The following is an 18376-nucleotide window of genomic DNA, read 5'->3' as shown; positions in this document are numbered from 1 at the left end:
TGTGTTCTGAAGCAATTTTCAATTTTCTTGAAATTGGGCTGAGGTAGAATCATAGAATTGGAGTCACAGAATAGTTTGTAAGAGACCTTTAAAGGTCACTCAGTGCAAATCTCCTGCAATGAACAGGGACATCTTCAACCAGATGAGGATGTTCCAATCCCTGTACAATCTGACCATGAATGTTTCCAGACACGGGGGCATCCACCACTGCTCTGGGCAGTCTGTGCCAGTGTTTTGCCACCCTCATCATGAAATAAGTTTTTCATTATATCTCATCTAGATCAACCCTTCTTTAATTTAAAACCATTGCCCCTTGTCCTATTGTAACAGACCCTGCTAAAATGTGTGTCCCCATTTTTCTTATAGGCCCCCTTTAAGTATTGAAAGGAGTCTGTGTTCTCCAAGCTGAACAGCCCCAGCTCTCTCAGCCTTTCCTCACAGCAGAGGTGCTCCAGCCCTCTGGTCATCTTTGTGGCCTCCTCTGGACCACTGCAGTGGGTCCATGGCTTTGCTGTGTTGGGAACCTCAGTACTCCAGCTGAGTAACCTTCCTTCCACCAAATAATACCAGTTACAGTGCCTGTACACTGCTGGCTGTTTCCTTTGTAACCTCTGGGGGTATTGGGACAGTCACTGTACAGAGAGAAGTGTTGGGGTTTGGGTGGAAAAAAAAAATCTCATAATCCTTAAACTTGCCCTTATCTGGGAACCATCAGCTTCTCCCAGCTCTGTGTTAACCCCAATTCTCTGGTTCTGCAGCACCTCCTTTAGGATTAAGCCTTGGTTTGCCACTGACAGAGCCCAGAACCACCTTGCAAAGTTTCTGGTTGTCATTTATATCCCTTAACCTTGGTCATCTTTTATGACTTGGCTATCATCCTTGAGTTGAAAGGGAATAGTAATTTCTAGCTTGTAATTCATCTCATCCTGACGTGGAGCCTGAAATAGCTCAGGTGAGCCACATCCCCTAAATGCCTTTTTCCCTCTGTAAAATGTTTCTGGGTGGTGCCATTAAATGTATGTGTCTGTATCAGAGATGTGTGGAGTTAGATTAAATTATTGCCACATGTTATGAAAAAAAAGAGTTTGCTTGTGTCTTCAGGGGGCTGATGCAGAAGCCTGCCCATTCCCAGGCTGCTGGATGAACTGTACCAGAGCTGTACCAAACTGTTCCTTGTTTCATTAGCTTTAAGTACCATTTGCATCTGATTCCAGGCAGTCTGCTTGTAGCAGATCCACAGAAAAGTTCTTAGCAGGAAAATCCTCTTGATCCAAGGAAAGGCTGTCTATTAGGTGAAACCAGAACCCCTGTCACTCTCTAGATGTACCCTGCTAGCCATTTATTTTGGTGGTATAGAAATCTTCCTGCCTGGAAACCTGGCCCTAGAAAATGACTAAAGAAATTAAAAATTCTGATAAAGAGTTTTCCCATCAAAGTTCTCATATTCTTTCATTAGACTTCTGCATCAAATTATTTGTGTGTTGGAAGATTTAGAGCAGTCTTTGTTCTCTGGATTTCTGTGCTTTATATTCTCCCACAGAAAAATTTCCAAACTCTTTCAGACAGGGACATGACATAAAACCGAAATGCACCTCAAGAAGGGTACTGGAGGCAGTACAAGGTACTGAAGGGTAACAAAGGCAGAATCTGAAATTCCAACATGGGTGAGAAGACACTCCCCAGTGTTTTCTGTTGAGGAGATGGAAGTGCCTAAGTCTCTGGATGGCTTCTGCTCTTCTGCATCCCTTTGGCAATCTTGAATTGTCTGCAGGACATGAGGAATGAAACCTAATTGCTGGTAATTTAATTCCTCAATAATCCCTTTTTTTCTCTCTCTTAAAATACAGTTGGTAAAAGGGAGCAACTTATAGAGGAAAGATTATAAATCTACTTAAGTAATTTGTTCCAAAGTCTTTTTTATCTGTAACTGACCTTCCAGCTTGAGAAGTTGTCCAGCTGTCCAAAAGGGAACCTTTGTTAATGTTGGCAACAGAAAAAAAAGGGGGGAAAATAAATCCACAGCTTTATCTTCAAATCTACTTCTTCTTTAGCACCCCAGATTTGCAGGTTAGAGGAATGAGGCACTGAACAAGGGGGAATTACCCTGGAGAAAGACACTGCCCTGGCACTGTTGGTGTTAACCTGGAAAAGCAGTGCAGGGAGCAGCCACCTCCATGCAGAGGATGATGCATTATGCACACTCCTGCTGTGTTTCCTGGATTTTCGTGTGGGTGATGTCTGTGTGAGGCACACTGTGCAGAGCTCCAGAGGGAATGCAGCTGTGTTATTGTTTGAGCAGGACTGCACCTTCAAAACAGGTTTTAAGAGACTGCTCTGTTGCTTCTCCTTGCTTTCTTTGTCTTTCTACCACAGCCATGCAATAGAATGGTTTCTTTATTTCCTTTTCTTACAGTCTAGTTTGCTGTTTCCCTTTAAAAAAAAAAGTGATGTGACTTTCTGTTGACATGGTTGTGAAATCACATGGTACATGGGAACCATCTGAGTAAAAACTCCTCAAGCCTCCTGACCGGGTGAACATAAACCTCTAGATTGTGCCTGGCAAATGGCCAAACCCAGAGCTCTGCAAAGGCCATCTGCAGGCCTCAGTTTCTGTTTCATTAATTCCACCTGAACTTGGAACTCTTCTTCTTAACGAGGCATTTCTGGTTTTATGTAATTGCTTATGAAGCAAGGAAATAATTCCCTTTCCCTGCCTCTTGTGTGGACGTCCCTGACTCATGCTCACAGTCTCCCAAAGCTTGGGTGTTCTTTTCATAGGGTTAAAACCAATTTAAAGTCAAGTCAACTGTAAGATGATTGTTCTGGAAATTGAAAAGTCTGAAATTTAAGACCCTGCAAATAAACTGTATTTTGAAGAGAGAAATAAGAGGTGAAAATTGTCCATTATGTTTCCTTATCAGCATATGATGATTGGAACATGTGGAGCACTTCCATTTGTCAATATTTTTTCGTGCTGCTGTCTTGCTAAAATAAAGTTGCAGTATTCCACAGTTCTTCCAAAATGCATATATGGTGTTTATTCATTTCCAAGTGTGTGTGTGTTTAACAGATAAGAAAATAAGGGATTGACAATATTTGCCTTGTAGACTAGGAATTGTAATCCTGCTTGTTCTTGACTTATTGAAAAGGAGATTGCTGCAGTTTTGTCTTTTTGTTTTCTTTTCTAGGCTTATTAAATGTAATTTATGTGTTATCATACTTTTTAAATATATTCTGTTACTATGTAATGACTATAGTCTGAAAAAGTTGGTAAGATTTTCCTGAAATCAGCTAAGTTACAGTAAGCAAGGGCTGCTTGATGACACAGGCCCCTGCAGATAATAGTTTTAATACTCTGAATATAACTGCTTTCCTTTCTTAATACTTTTGTGCCCACTCTCATTCCTGTTCACAGAGGCAGAATTGTCCCATTGCAGACTGAATAGCAGTGTGGATGAATTGAGGAAGAAAAATAATAGAATTTTCTGTAAAAAAGAAGAAAAGTTAAAATTAAGTGACAGATTAAAATAATAAGATATGGGATGAGGAAGGGTGGTTTAGCAATTTGCTAAATGGGGGAGGGGGCAGTGGTTTTAATGGTTGTGCTCAGAGGTAGCAGGAAATTGTGAGTCAGGCAGACACTCTCCTGACTGAGCACTTAATAAAGCAATGCTTACAGAGGAGAGTGGGGATGTTCAGGGGTCTCTGCTGGACCTTCCCAACTTCAAATAGAGAGGTCTGAAACCCTGTGTGTTGAATCTGTTCAGCTTGAACCATATTCCTTTCCTCTGCAGGCACCCAGAGCAAGACATTAAAATTATATAAGTAACAGCACATGAGTAAAACTGGTAGGATTTCAATATGTTGTGCTTAACTCTATATAAAAGCAGAGACTTTAGAAAGTTTAGGAAAGTGGGAGCTTTCCAGGGATTATACAGCTGTGCTTAGTTAAACTTCATGATTTTGAAATATCATATAGGTTGTTTCATTATTAATTTGTGCTTTCCCTGAACCACATAATTAGTTTGCTTGCTAGTTCTGTCATACTTTCTAACAATCTTAAAATAATATTTAAATTATTTTCACTGAAGGCTCTTAACACTGACATTACTAAGACTGACATATGAAAAAGTGTTTGGTTTTGGTTTGGTCACTTGGAATCCAGTTTGTTGCATGTAGTGCAACTTGAACTTCCAGGACCCCTTGAAAAAAAAAAAGGGGATGAAAAAGAGGGAGTTAAGTAATGGAAGTCTTTATTTGTATTAGTGTGGTTTTTATGTGTTTGCCTGTTATATGTGAATTGGATCATCTGAAGCATGACTTGCATTTCTCCATTTCACTGAGAAGCGAAGCCATGGAGCACTGAGGGAGTAAAGTTTGATCTGTGCTTAGAAAATGGCTTACCCTGGAGCTGTGCCGTGGCAGCAGAGCATCCCCAGGGAAGTTTGGGGTTTGCTGGGATCTGTCAGCCTCTCCTCCTCAGAGAGGCATTCCTAAACCCCAGGGAATCCCCTCCCCTAAAGCTCTGGAGTAAGCAGCGTGGTGGAATAATAAGCACTTCCTTCCTTTCTATTTTCAGTGACTGAACTAGAAAGTGCCACAGAGCTGCAGCTCTGCTCCCAGCACCATCCTCTCTGCTCACCCTCCTCCCGAGCCTGCACTTCTACCAGGGGAGGCAGAGCAGCAATTCCAGGCTGAAAAAGAATTGTAGAAGTGTCACAGCATTATGGTAGACTGGCTTCATTACTCAGTTTTATATTTAATGTAATGTTCAGTATTAAGTTCTCTGCTGCTCACCCTCCTCCCGAGCCTGCACTTCTGCCAGGGGAGGCAGAGCACAATTCCAGGCTGAAAAAGAATTGTAGAAGTGTCACAGGATTATGGTGTAGACTGGTTTCATTATTCAGTTTTATATTTAATGTAATGTTCAGTATTAAGTTCTCTGCAGGCTTTTCACCAGTCCCAGATTTATTTTTTCCTAGCAGTGTGCGGCAGGCTTCCCCCGCCCCCACTCTTGCAGCATGTTTGTTTTGCCAGGAAGGCATGGAGAGCAGCCTGATGTTTTGGATCTGGAGAGGCATTTTGGAGTTGTTGGAAGTGTCTAACTCCTTCCTCTGGTTTGGTGTAAACAGCTCTGCTGGCTGCGGCAGCAGGGAGGAGGACTTGCAGCAGTGGGAATGGTGGCCAGCAAACACGAGCGGGCGTTGGATGTCAAATCCTTTCGCTGGCCAGAGCTGGAGGCATTTTGTCAGGTACCCTGAGAGGCCAAAACCAACAACAAAATCTATCAAAGACCTGGAATTGTTGTCACAAGACTCTGCACTCTTCTGTGAGTGCATTTTCAAGAGAGGTACTTTGCTAACAAATCTCTATTTTCAAGTGATGATGTAGAAACCTTTAGTCAAACAGAATAATATTTCCTCATCTTCTCCCCGGTTATATCTTTACAGACTTTGCATTTTGTATATTTCTTAAGCTTTGTTAAAAATAATAAAAGCCTAACATTGAGCTTCTTAAAAAAAGTTGCAGTGTGTGATCTGAATTTGGAAGTGTTCTTCCTGAAGTTTATTGATATTTAGGAAGGAAAAATGAATACCTGATGGGCTTTGTTAAACTTCTCTTTGGGAGAGATTTAAACAAGGTACTCTTTGGATTCTGACTGAAATCAGAGTCTTGAAAGTTCCACATGACTCATGAAATAAACTGAGATAAACCACTTTACCATCGATGTTTTGCATATTGCTTAATAAAATCTCTGATGGAATGAAGATTGCTCTGGTGGCAGGTTTCTTTCTGCTTTTGGCTCGAGGCTGCCTGTGGAACAGGCAGGTATGGAACATTGGACCCCTGTCTGTTGCTGTTTTGCATTTACAAAGCTGCAAGTCAACACATGAAAAGTTAGTGACTTTCCTTTTAAAATCAGTCCTACTTTTGTAGTTGCAGTGGTAAATTTAGGCACTCCTAATGTGAGTTTTAATCTCTTCTAATGTGCCCTGTTGTAGAAGACAGCAGCATTCTCCAAAATACACGACTTTTTTTCTATCTGAGGGACTTTTTCCTGCCTTTCTGGATGCAGTTTGTGGTTCTAATTGCTGAAAGTGGTTCTAATACATTGTTGTAATTTCCAGGGTAGCATTAAAATGTATACATGGGATATGTGAGAGGGAGCTGCAAAATTATTTCCAGTTTATTCCAGATACAGTGTCTGATCCAAGTGATCCTCCTGATTCAAATGAAGGATGAGATAATGCTGAAAAAGACCAGGAACCTACCTACACATTGGCAGTGTTCCACTCCTACAGTGTGCTGGAGTTGACCAGAAATTGTTTTGTGTAGTTAAATTGGCTAAGTAGGTTGTTGCAATGTGGTGCCATTATGAGGCATTCACTTGTTTTGGGATTTGGCAGAAACCCAGTTTACATACGTGCAGAGAAGCAAAAAATAGCAGCTCCAGAATGTGTTTCATCTGTAGGCTGAAAGGAGAGCCATTGTATGGTTTGGGAAAAGAAAAAGCATCTCTGTTTAAATAGAATATGTGCTGGTTAACAAAGCTGTCACCTGCAGGATCTGTGTGTGCCTGGGAGCTGATGAGCTCCTGGGCAGCTGAGCTCTTGGCCACCAGGCCACGGGAGGTGTTTGTGGACATTGGGTGTTGGGAATAGGAGGGGGGATGGCTGTGCCTGAGGCTTGGGCATGGTACAGTTTTAGGAACATTCTGGAAAAGGGAAGCTACAAAAAAAGAGTTTGAAAGAAAGCTTCAGGGAGCAAAGAGGAAGAACAGCTTTATTGTGATCACTAGGGAGTAAGAGTAGAGGACATGAGGAAAAGGAAGAGCAAGAAAATTTGGCAGATTAGTCTGTGCATTGTATCTGGTTGAAGTCAGTGTTTTTCATGTAAAAACACTGATATTCTACCACTGATATTTCTGTGTTGTTTTATCCTAAATTCCTATACCTCTTATGGAGTGGAACTAGAGATTTTCTGCAGACATGCAAGGGAAGGGTCCCATTTTACACAGGGGATTATGGATCTGCTTTTCTGATGAAATGTCATTTATGATTGCAGTAATCATTTTCTTTGCTTCCACTTTGTATTAAGTTCTGAAGAGTTCTGATCACACTGAAAGTAAAGCTAAACAAATCAAAGCATGACCTTTAAACAAAGATAAGGGAGTAAATATTTGTATATCCTGCTCTCTGAACAGGTTTGGAAAGCCAAACTCTTTCTCAGCCAGGTACTCCTATCAATGAGACTATTCTTTCCTGCCTTGCCACAAAATTATTTACATGATCTGAGGATTTTCATCTTAGAAAGCTACTACAGGAAAAGCTTCAGAACCAAATAAAGCAGCAGTTTTTGTGAAGGATCATAATGTAAGTCCCATCCTAACATGCAAGCATGGGAGTACGTGCAGTTCACTCTTTCACGTGTGATGCTGACAGCATCCACAATAAACACCTCTGAAAGCAATCTCATTAGATGTATTAGGCATGACAAAATCTGAGCTGACTAACCCTGATTAAATTATATTTGCTATCAGTCTCCAGCCTTGCTCCCCAAAGATTCCCTTGTCCCAGAAATTTAATTAGAAGGATGTATGGCCAAGTATTTGAGTCTGCCACTGGAAAATGGATTCTGCTGAGGAATCTGCTGCTTCCTATTGGCCTGGTTCATCCACAGTGGGCACTGATGATATCAAGGCACTAACCAAGTTCCTAAGATGTTTAGTAACAGATTATTTGAAGATAGAAACTTGCTGTGACTGCATATTAACAGCTTTCAGGCCAGGAAAACTTACTTCAAGTCCTTCCTTGTTTTTTATGGTTAGTTGAGCTTTCACTTAGCAAGGCATGTTCATTGACACTGAAGAAAAATGCACAGTATAATTTGGGCTTTGCCTGCTTTTTCTCAGAGCAGTTCAGAAGCATATTTGGAAGGTGTGCTGTGGCTTCTGTGAACCCTCCTCTTTTACTCCTGGCAGGAATCAGTTGACTTCAAATCCAGGTCTAAATCCATATCTCACTGTCTGGGAACCACAGCTTTTGTCTGTCCATTATTCCTCTGGCCCTCAGTGAAATCCAACATGCTGTGGAATGTGACTCATGTTTTCATGGTTCTGTCCTTTTCAGTTGGATCCCTCTGTAAAGGTTTCTCTTTTCCTGTCTCTGCAGGGAATCTGGCGCATCCCCGTGGATGAGATCGACCGCCCGGGCAGTTTTGCGTCTCATATGAACCGCTCGATCGTGCTGCTGCTGAATGTGCTGTCACAGCTGAAGGATTACAACACCTTGCTCAAAGTCTCATCCATGCTGCAGAGGACCCCTGATCAGGGAAAGTATGATAGATTTCTTTTAAGCCCTTACTTTGTGAAGCTTCAAGTGTGTTTTGTTCGCTGTATGGCTATTTTATTTAAAGCTGCTCTTAGTTTAGGAAAAAAAGTCTTTAGGCAGATTCCCTTGAGAATATAGTGGAATGATGGCTAATTTTTCTCAGGATTGTAATATTCTATAATGTAGCCTGGAGTTTCTCTGCCTTCTAAGGCTGCTCAGGCTTACACAGAGGTGCTGTGTCACGTGAGGGATTCTCTGGAGGAGCAGAGCCTGGCTTGGGCACCCTCTGCTCGCTCTTGTGTAAGAGCTGAGCGCAGTGCAGGAGGTCACGGCCCAGCATCCTGCCTTCCTGTAATCCCTGATGGCCTGAACAATGGTTATGTGCCTTTTGGCAGCTGATGCTATTTAAAAAGCTTATCCTGTTCAGGGGTGATCTAATTTTAATTGCATTAACCTTATTTAAGAAAAAAGAAGCTATTAGTGTGAGCTATATATGGACATGTATCAATGGGAAGACCAAAATAAACATCCAAAGAAAACATTGAAGCAACTGAGGTAAAATTCTACTAGGTTGTCCTGTGGGGAATGTTGAAATTGGTTTCTGGCAAATGCTTAAGAAATGAAACTTAAATGATTGATGGCAGAAAGTTGGAAGCAGTCTTCATGTGTTTTTGAGTGTGAGTGCATGTGAATTTGCATGGATTGTAGTGTGTCTGGGAATATGTCACCACTTGTTCAGCAAACTTCAAGCCAAAAATACTTGGACATTTAACATATCAGAAGAACTGGACCATAGAAGGTTTCAATTCTGTGCTAAGCAAACCCATAGCTGTACTAAAAATATTGTGCTATTTGTAAGTCTAGACTGAATTAAAAAAACAAGTAATTTGACATGTTGGATCAGCCAGTGCCAGCCGTGGTGAGCTGCAATTGTTGGAGGAACTTAGAAATGCAGATATTCTGGGTGTGTCTGGTATATGCCTGGAGCAGCCCTATTTTTAAAAATAGGGATGTTTTAGTTATTACTGAACTAATGAGGAGTCCTATGTTTATCGTTTGCTTTCCAGGCAAAAGATAACAAAACTACCAATTTAACATAAAATCATAGATGAAATATGTTATATATTTAAAATGTTGGCCTTTTGACTGAAATAGTACCCTTCAGAGTTATTTACTTGATTTCTAGGCTTCTCATTAAAACCAGCTAATTCTGAAATAGAATTGAGTTTTCCATTAAACTTAATTAGGTGGGATTGACAGCTGCAAGTGTTTTGCTTGAAAGCAGACTAAAACATTGTGTCCAAATACACTGAAATTACAGTGCTCTAGTAAATTAAATGAAGCTATGGAGAGAATGTTTTACACATACAGTATTATTTTTTTGTAATACTAACTAGGAAAAAAAGTAGTAGCACACCCATGTTTTTAGCTCTAAAAATCCTGGGTCTAAAGGCAACTGATATGATCAAAGAGAGAGGATTTGCTGATGTCCTTAATCTCACATGCACACTTTATCCAGAACATGAAAATCACCTGAGAGTTCAGCATAGTGTTGTGTAACTATAATACTCCTTTTCAAAAAAAGGATGGAATAAAAAGCTGGTCTTTGAGGGGCACAGAAGGCTTGATACAAGAAAACTGTAATTCTGGTTGCCTGGTTTGTTCTGGGGTTGGTTGCTTGGTGCCTTCCCATTTCTCCCCTAACCTCTGTTTGCAGACACAGCTGTCTTCTGCTTCCTTTGTGTCATCTCAGATGCTTGTGGGGAGGACAGAAGTGGAGGGAAACAGAGCTAAAGTGTTATATCCCCAAATTGTTATATTTCAGTATGCACCTGTAGATGTTCTCTTTGATTCTTACGTTTTGAAGTTGTTGTGTAGGCTTTTTCTTGTTTTTCTTTCGATATCCTGCTTCTTGCTTTTGGCAGCTAACTGCATTTGTGCTCTTTGCTGTGGCACAGGAAGTACTTGCGTGATGCAGATCGCCAGGTTCTGGCCCAGCAAGCCTTTGTGCTCACAGTGAAGGTGCTGGAGGACACTCTCAACGATCTCACACAGGTGAGGGGCACTGCACTTCATGGCTGTCATTTAGCAACTAGGTTTTGCAGTGTTCAGTTCACTCATTCCTTAGATACCCTGAGACTGAAGGGCTGCATTTATAAGCACTTATTTCTAATACCTTTTGTTTATATGCCACTGCACAGAAGATTTTCTTCCAACATTGTTGCTTTTTAGTTTTGAAATTCAGTAACAAATGTGGTTTTTTTGAAAATGGATTACACTAAGTTTGGTTTGACTGTCCCTTAAATTTCAAATAATGGTACATGTTGTATATAAGAGCTCCATTTTCAGGTGGAGTCTATAGGAAATTTCCTTTTAAAATGAACTAAGATTCCTCCTGCAAAATAAAGACAGCTTGGTGTTACATGACTAGACACACTTTTCACTGCTAGTCCTTGACAGCACCACAATCTATTACGTATAACTGTAATCTAGATTTAGTTTTTAAAAGTCATATAGAAGCTAATCGGTTTCCAGGTTAAGGGGTCTGGATATTGGAGCTTTACTTGGTAAATGCATTCAAGGAAGAAATTGTTCCTAAGTGTTTTCTATGTTAACAAACTGCATGTTTAACAAATTAAATTAAAACATTGTCAAGAACACTGGAACTCACTATATAAAATAGTTTGTTCATAAATCTGAATGTAAGAGATGTATCATTATCAGTTTTTGAAAGAAGAGATGATGTACTGAGGTTTTCTACCTTTGGAACATCACCAAAGTAAAGGTACAAAAGTAAAATACTATAGCAGGGTTTTGCTTGCTTCTTGGTCTAACAAGAAGGTTATGTAAGAACAACAAAAGGAAAGATTCTTAAACTTGAGCTTGATCTGCAGCTGCCAAAAGAAACAGGTTTGGTTTTGATTTCAATATGTTAAAAGAAAAATTTGTGCAATTAAAACCTTGGATTTCATTTAGTTGGCTCCCTTAGCATGGACTGAAGCAGTGAGGAAAAATAAACATTGTGGCTTCAGTTCAGTCTGAGCTGTTGACACTTCTCTGGTGTTTTCACTTGTTAAAATACTTCTAATTGTAAGATTTGTGGCCTGGATTAATTAATACTGAGGAACAAAAAAGAATGAACATAGAAACAATGCATTTTCTTTAGCAGAAGCAGTAATGAAAGGTACTTGTCAATATTTGTGATAGTCACAGCTGTGCTCAAATGCTTTTGATTACAATGGAAACAGAGAAGAATGATTTCTTTTATTAAGGTTTCAGAAGATCAGGGTTCCAAGACTTCTAGCCTTGCTTCAGGAAGGATGACAACAGACGTCTCTAATAAAACTAGTGCTGAAGAGGGCAAAGATGTGCTTCCCAAAAAGCCAGTTTTGTCAGATGGAGTAGCACACAGTACTGAAAACGGAGTGAAGGAAGTGACCCAGGGACAAATTCCCAATGCCATGGACACATTGGAACAAGAGGACAGGCATGACAAGGAGATTAAAGAGCTTCCTGGGCCTGGTTCAGTTGAGCCTATGGATCTTGATGGCTATTCCAATGACCCTGAAAAAATGGATTCCTCGTGTAAACGCAGCGAGCCAGAGCGCCTGCAGTCCGGCAGGACCTCAAGGGACAGAGCTCCAGAGAGCAGGACTCCAGAACTTTCCTTGGAAGAGCTCAGCATCAGCTCCAAACACCAGCAGCAGGCAGCTAAAGGAACACTTCAAGCAGTACCTATAGAGGAACCTGTCCAGAGGTCAAACAGGAAGAGGAAATTACTTGAGGATGTGGAGTCTGGAAAAACACTTCTGCTCGATGCTTATCGGGTCTGGCAGCAAGGTCAGAAAGTTATGGCCTATGACCTGGGCAAAATTGAGAAGATCATGTCTGAAACATACATGCTGATTAAACAGGTATTGTATGATTAATTGTCATTTCTCTGTGTGGTCTCAGACACGGTTTTAGCATCTAACAGGATTTGCTAAAACAAGCAGTGTGAAATCAGCCCTCTATCTGTTTAAAACTTGGGAGATAAAAAACAGCTCCCAAAGAACCATTCTCTTGACAAAGGGATTGCTGGGGATAGGGAGTAGGACCCCCCATGTTTTGAAATTGAATTTGTAAAATGAGTTAAGAGCTGTGATACCAGTTACATGGTGTTTGTTCAGCTAAATGTTAGTTTGAACTGAGAGATCTGAGTATTTATCTTTGGATATGTGCTCCTGAATAACCTAAGGTCAACATTTTGCTGTAGAACTTCTGCTTCTCCCCCATGCTCCCATACTCTACATCCCCATTTCATCTCACTTTAATTAGATTTATAGATGAGCTAAGTAATTATGACTTCATTAGTTGTGATTCTGTGTTCAGGTGGATGAAGAAGCAGCACTTGAACAGGCAGTGAAGTTTTGCCAGGTGCATATGGGAGCATCAGCACAGAAACAGGTAAGCTCTGAAGCCTTTGAGTGCTGCTAACAAGCTATTGTGAGTCTGTACAGACAAATCTGAGTGTTGTTGCTGAGTGTCTGCAGCATCTAGAAATACCTGTTTTCCTTGTGTTGGTGTCACCTGAGTTCTGCTACATTAGTAGGAAGATGATCCACTTTATTAGAGTCAGTGCTGCTGTTTGTGTCAGGCTTGCAGGATGGTTTTCATGCCCAAAAGCTGTTGGGGAAACCCCAAATGGTCTTCAAACTGAAGTATTTATAGCACACTATAATTTTCCTAATGTCCACATCATAGCCCAGCATTTCATGGATGGCAATTACTTCTCTCTGCTCCCTAAGGGCTCCAACCTCGTCAGCTCCTGCCTTGCTGGCCTTGCACTCAGCTCCAGAGATACCAGATAGCTTTTCTTTAACTCTGGTAAAAACAAACTGTTACTCACTTTGTTTTTAGTTTCTGGGTTTACCCAGCAAACAATTAGAAGAGCTTTAAAGGGATCATTATTAGTCCTTAAGTGAAATCAAAGCCAAGAAGAAAACTGGATGAATGATGTATTTGTTGGTATTCATTTTGTAGCCCTAACATATTTATTCTATTTATATTTTCCATAATTTTTGTTCAGTTAAAATGTGCTTTTGTACAGTGCATCTTTTAGCAGAGTAATAGGATGTAAGGGGGAAGGTAGGTTTTTCTTTATTAGGTTTTCATGGAAGTAACTTTCTCCAATTTGTGCCCCTCAGGAAGTCAGTAACATTGTTCCTCTGAACTACAGAAATGAACAGAAATGTCAAGAGAGGTATTTAGTAGAAGTGTTGGCTTGCTTGTAGTCTGGTATTTCAGGTTCTAGATTTTTTTAATAAATAAATGTTAGCTCAGCATGGTAAGTCTTTTTCAGTTTATTTTGGGGAAAAAATAGACGTCATCACACTGTGATTTATGACTTTAAAAAGAATTTGCTAGAAAACTTCTTTAAAAAGAAATGTTACTATTGCTTTTTTGGTTGTGTTCACCTTTTTAAAAAACACTCACCAAATTCTCCTTTATCAACCCAATTCCTTGCTGGGCTTTCTTGAAGGTTCTGGGAATGTCACTGCTATTCCATTTCTTCCAGCAGAGTCACTGGTTCTCAGGCATGTGACAAAACACGAGAGTGGTGAAAAACCACACAAACTAATCTTAAGAGTAGACACAATAGGTGAGCCAGTATTTAACAGCACTGGAAGCAATAAGATTTCCTGTTAAATCACTTGAAATAAAACATACCCTTTAACATGCTGCACTTGGAAGCTTGGAAGCTTTCCCTTCTAGGAAGCAGTCCCAGCTAACGAGGTTATTACATCCTGCAGTCTCATTTTCCTCTGCTTCTAGCAGCATCTTGCAAGCTGTGTGAAGCTGCTTGTGAATTAGTGTGGAGACAGGAATGGCCACTCTTGTAGACATCTGTCTGTTTTCAGCATACTGAATCCTGTTTTATTTAAAATTGGCAAGTATTTGCCTTCTGTAAGCAAATGATGTCATGCACAGAGCTGCCACAGCCGGGGTAAATGCTTTGTTCCTGGATAGTTTGAGTGGGTTTGCAGGGCCTGTGGTTCTTCAGTCACTTAGCCCAAGAAATTGACAGTAAAAAAAAAAAAGGCAAAAAAAAAAAGGTGCAAAATGCACCTTTATGTGTGTCTTTCTCAGCTGGCTGTTGTATTTTACAGTTCCAGGTGTTACACGGTTTCTTTATGAAAACTTCCACTTGCTACTGAAACTAGGCATTAGTAAAATTCTGACTTTTCAGCTTTCTTCCAGACCAGTCAGAGTTTCTAACCTAAATATTTAACAGCTATGTTAAATCTCCTCCTCTGCCTGTCCAGGCACAAGCAGGAAACAATGGAGCACTCAGGGAGCGGAACTGGACAAAGTGGGTCCTTTCACTTCTGTGAGCAGATCTCAGCTCTTTAATGGCTTGGCAGTGCTGTGACCCTTTGACTTGGTTTCAGAAATCCTCTCTAGTTGTTATGAGTGATGCACTAACAAAATGTTTCAAGCCAATGAGAGGCATATCACCTATAAAGTCAGCTCAAAATATGGGGAGTGGGTGAGAAAGGTGGCTTCTAGCTTTGAAGAAGGCAGAAAAAGTCAGTGGTACCAAACCTTGCCATGATAAGTTCTAGTGCTCCTAGAGAACTGGAGAAATTGGAGTGTTTCCCATTGGGACATCCCTGTAATTGCTATGCAGTTGTGTTCTATGTGAATTGCTGGGATATTTCTTTAAGTATTCAATATTAATATATTTTTTTTAGTGATATATCCATCAACTTCAGCATATTTTGGTTCACAATTTAGAGTGGTAAGGCAGCATTTTAAAATGCTGATATTAATGCTGTTGTGGAGAAAGGTGTGGCCAAAAGTAATTCCTCCACTTTTTGTCCTTTTCCCTTTAAATTCTTAAGTGTGAATAAGAGTTTTGATATACACCTATCAAATGTGGCAATCCAGTGGTGGTCACTGGGTCATTGGCAGTCAAGGAACTAAAGTTACACTGGAAATTAATTGACTTTCTGATCAAGCAGCATTTGAAGGTTTCTTGTTCTTTTCTTTGATTTTTCTGTCTGAGAATATTATCTAAAAGATTTGCAGAGATCCTGAAAGCAGTCATCTATTGCTCTGAGTTATATTTTTAGTCTTGCCAACTGTGATTTTCCTATGAAATTAATGGTCCCTGGAAATGGAATATGAAGGGGGCCTTGTTGAGGGAGGATGAAAGATTGAGGCAGACTAGTTTGATTTTGAAGTAGCACTGTACTTAAATATGTGGTCCTGAGTATCAAGGAAGGGACATGTTGGCAGAAAGCAGTTGTAAGGATTCTTCTAGATAATTAGAGAATTCCTAATAAGCTGCTCCAGTGACTACCCTAAATTGCTCTTACTAAAATTCTTCTTTTTATTCTGTTAAGGACATATTGACATGGGAAAGTTATTACAGTACAAGCTAGGATGAAGCTTTGTATTGCCCAGAATATTCTATAAATTCATGTGGAGATACTTCAGTTTAAGAACCCATCTGTCTTCTTTTTTCCTTCAATCAGGAAAGGTATTTCTATTACTGTGGACTTAATACTGAATTCCATAATACTAAAATTGCACTTTCCACCAGTGTTGGAAGTCATGACAGTTAAAACTCTGTGGTTGTGTGTTTGGATTTAAATTATCACTAATCCTGAACTGAATTTATATTAAAAAAAAATCTCAAAAATATTGTAAAAATCAGCTTTGCACACAGGGCTGGATTTAACATCTCTAAAAATACAAGAGTGTTCAGAGGCAAAGTTCCAAAATGCCACACTGTCCCTGGTCCTGTGTTGTGACCCCTGAGAATATGGGACTCTGTAGAAAGCCCTGGTAATGGGTAGTGTTGTGGGAGCTGAAATTTCTATTGGCTCTTCAAGGTATACTATATCATCCAGATGTCATGAGAAGGGGCTATTTCAACATTGCTGAGTTATTTAAGACTCACTGCTGCCTTAGCCAAAAAATCCTTGCTCTGGGACCAGCTCCATCCCTGAAGTGTCAGGGAGAGAAAGGAAATTTTCAACTGCTCTTTCCTGCTCCATCTGCCAAGCCTTGAGCTCTGCCTGCTTGGTTCTGGCTGCCCAAATCTTCCCTTTCACCTTTTGCTTCACTCCCCTCTTCCACAGTAACACACCCATGGCCCCCTTCTCCCCCTGGCTGATGCCAAACTCCACCTGCTTTCCCCATTTCCCTGTCTCAACCTCCAGTCAAAACACATCAGCAGATTTCTGTGTCAGATCTAATTAAAACTGATGCTTCATGAAACTACCACCAGAATCAAAACAATGAATTTTATTATAAACACAATCAGGTTATGCAAATGAGCCTTTCAGGTTCCTGGCAGGCTGCCAAGGTGATCCCTGAGTTTATAAAGTTTTGCTGCTGCTGTAATATAAAAGTGGTAGTTCCTAGGGAAGGTGCTGCTTCCTGCCCTTCTCTAGTTCCAAAACAGGTGACTGGGGTCTGGTTTTGTCCTTCCACCAGTGTTTGTCTCTTCCCAGGGCTGGTGATGAGTAGTCTGAATCCACAGCCTCCTACTGAGGACTTTTCTGGGATCATTGGTGGGTTTATCTCTGAGGGCTGGGCTGAATCCACACACACCAAGCTCAGATTGACTCTGGAGCATGGGTCTGGTGGTGGTACAGTCCCTGTGTTGGACCTTGCAGTGAATGTGATATTTCTCTTGGAATAGGAAAACATTTTCTTCTGTGAGTGAAGCTAGAGGGCACTCCCATGGATTTTTCCCCTTCTGCTGTGGAATGCAGTCAGCACTGCAGTGACATGGGCTCTCAGGCATTTTTCTTCAAGGAGAAAACTTGAGAGTGACTTGTTTGAACTGCCTTGGGTGTCTAGAGCGTTTTCTTCTCGAATTCTCACATTAAAAAAAACCCACAAAGCAACAAACCACCAAGCTGTTCTCTTCAGGAAGCAGCTAAAAGCCTTCTGTAAAGGCACTTTGCTGGCAATGGGAGGAGATTAGGAGAATATTAAATAATTAGAAAATAATCATCTTCTACCTCATGTGTTTTCTCCCCCTTTTTGTTCCACCCACATGCTGCTAATTTTCATCTTTTCTTCCTGCACATCAAGACGTCAGAGACTGCTTACAGAAAAAGTTGTTTTTCCTGAGTTGTCTGTATGCTTTATTAATGCAGCAAAGATGACAAGAAAGGAGGGGGAAGGAGGAGGTGGGGATGGGGGGGGGACAAAAGGACGAGCTCTTTCATGGTCTCCTACCAAAGGGTGACCATTTTGTTCACTGTTGCATTTGCCAGTTGCCATGGCATCCCCCTCTCACTCTATCCTGGAGGTGTATTCTTGATATAATTAACAGCTCTCCTCCTTCTGTCTCCTGCAGAAAGCAATCATTAAGTGAACATGAAGGAAAGAAAAGTCACTTTTTATCTTTTACTTTGTATATTAATGTTTTTCATCCTGCTACCTGGTCTCTCTTGGTCCAATAATGATGTTTTTGGGTATGCAAGTGTTGCTGCAGTGTGGTTGCCTGTGTAGGGCAGAACATTAAGCCCCTGCATGTATTTGTGTTAATGGGGGATTTAGTTAGGCTAGGGTTCAATCATGTGTGTATAAACCTTAGTTATTTTCTACATATGAAGTGGTCTTGGGAAATACAAGGTTCTTCAGAATCTCCATCATGGGTATTGCAGGTATTTCTGATACACCTGGAAGAAAACTTGTGAATGAGATTTCGTTCAAATGCTATTGTAGAGAGATTGAGGGGGGAAAATGATAATGGACAGGCATAATTTAATTAAAACACAATACTGAGCAGGAGTTGGAATGGTAATGCTGTGGAATGTGGCCAGCATATTGTTCAGGCAGTTGGTGTGACAGCTGCCAGGCTTTGTGGGGATGTGCTGGTGTCCTCCTAAAGAGACACACCTTAGTGTGAGGTGAGTTCTGACTTCAGTCCCACCAGAGTGCTAAACTCAGCCATGGGAGTAATTGGAAAAAAAAAAAAAAAAATCTCAAGAAAATGTTATGTAACAGCTGCAATTGCACCATCTTTGGCTAGGAAACTT

The 18376-nt window shown here is 40.6% G+C and overlaps 1 protein-coding gene across 4 annotated transcripts in view; it reads left to right on the top strand.

Annotated features, from left to right (window-relative positions):
- CABIN1 (calcineurin binding protein 1) overlaps positions 1-18376 on the top strand; it is a 107999-nt gene that overhangs the window by 70167 nt on the left and 19456 nt on the right. For all 4 annotated transcript variants that reach the window (XM_033075819.2, XM_033075820.2, XM_033075822.2 and 1 more), the window contains 4 exons: positions 8172-8335; positions 10289-10385; positions 11603-12244; positions 12702-12776. In XM_033075819.2, the coding sequence (XP_032931710.1) occupies positions 8172-8335; positions 10289-10385; positions 11603-12244; positions 12702-12776 (978 nt within the window). The remainder of the gene's footprint in view (positions 1-8171; positions 8336-10288; positions 10386-11602; positions 12245-12701; positions 12777-18376) is intronic.

The sequence above is a fragment of the Catharus ustulatus genome, chromosome 18, assembly GCF_009819885.2.
Source record: "Catharus ustulatus isolate bCatUst1 chromosome 18, bCatUst1.pri.v2, whole genome shotgun sequence".
Classification (NCBI taxonomy): Eukaryota; Metazoa; Chordata; class Aves; order Passeriformes; family Turdidae; genus Catharus; species Catharus ustulatus.
Note: the sequence above shows the minus strand (reverse complement) of the source record. Positions and strands in the feature narration are given on the sequence as shown.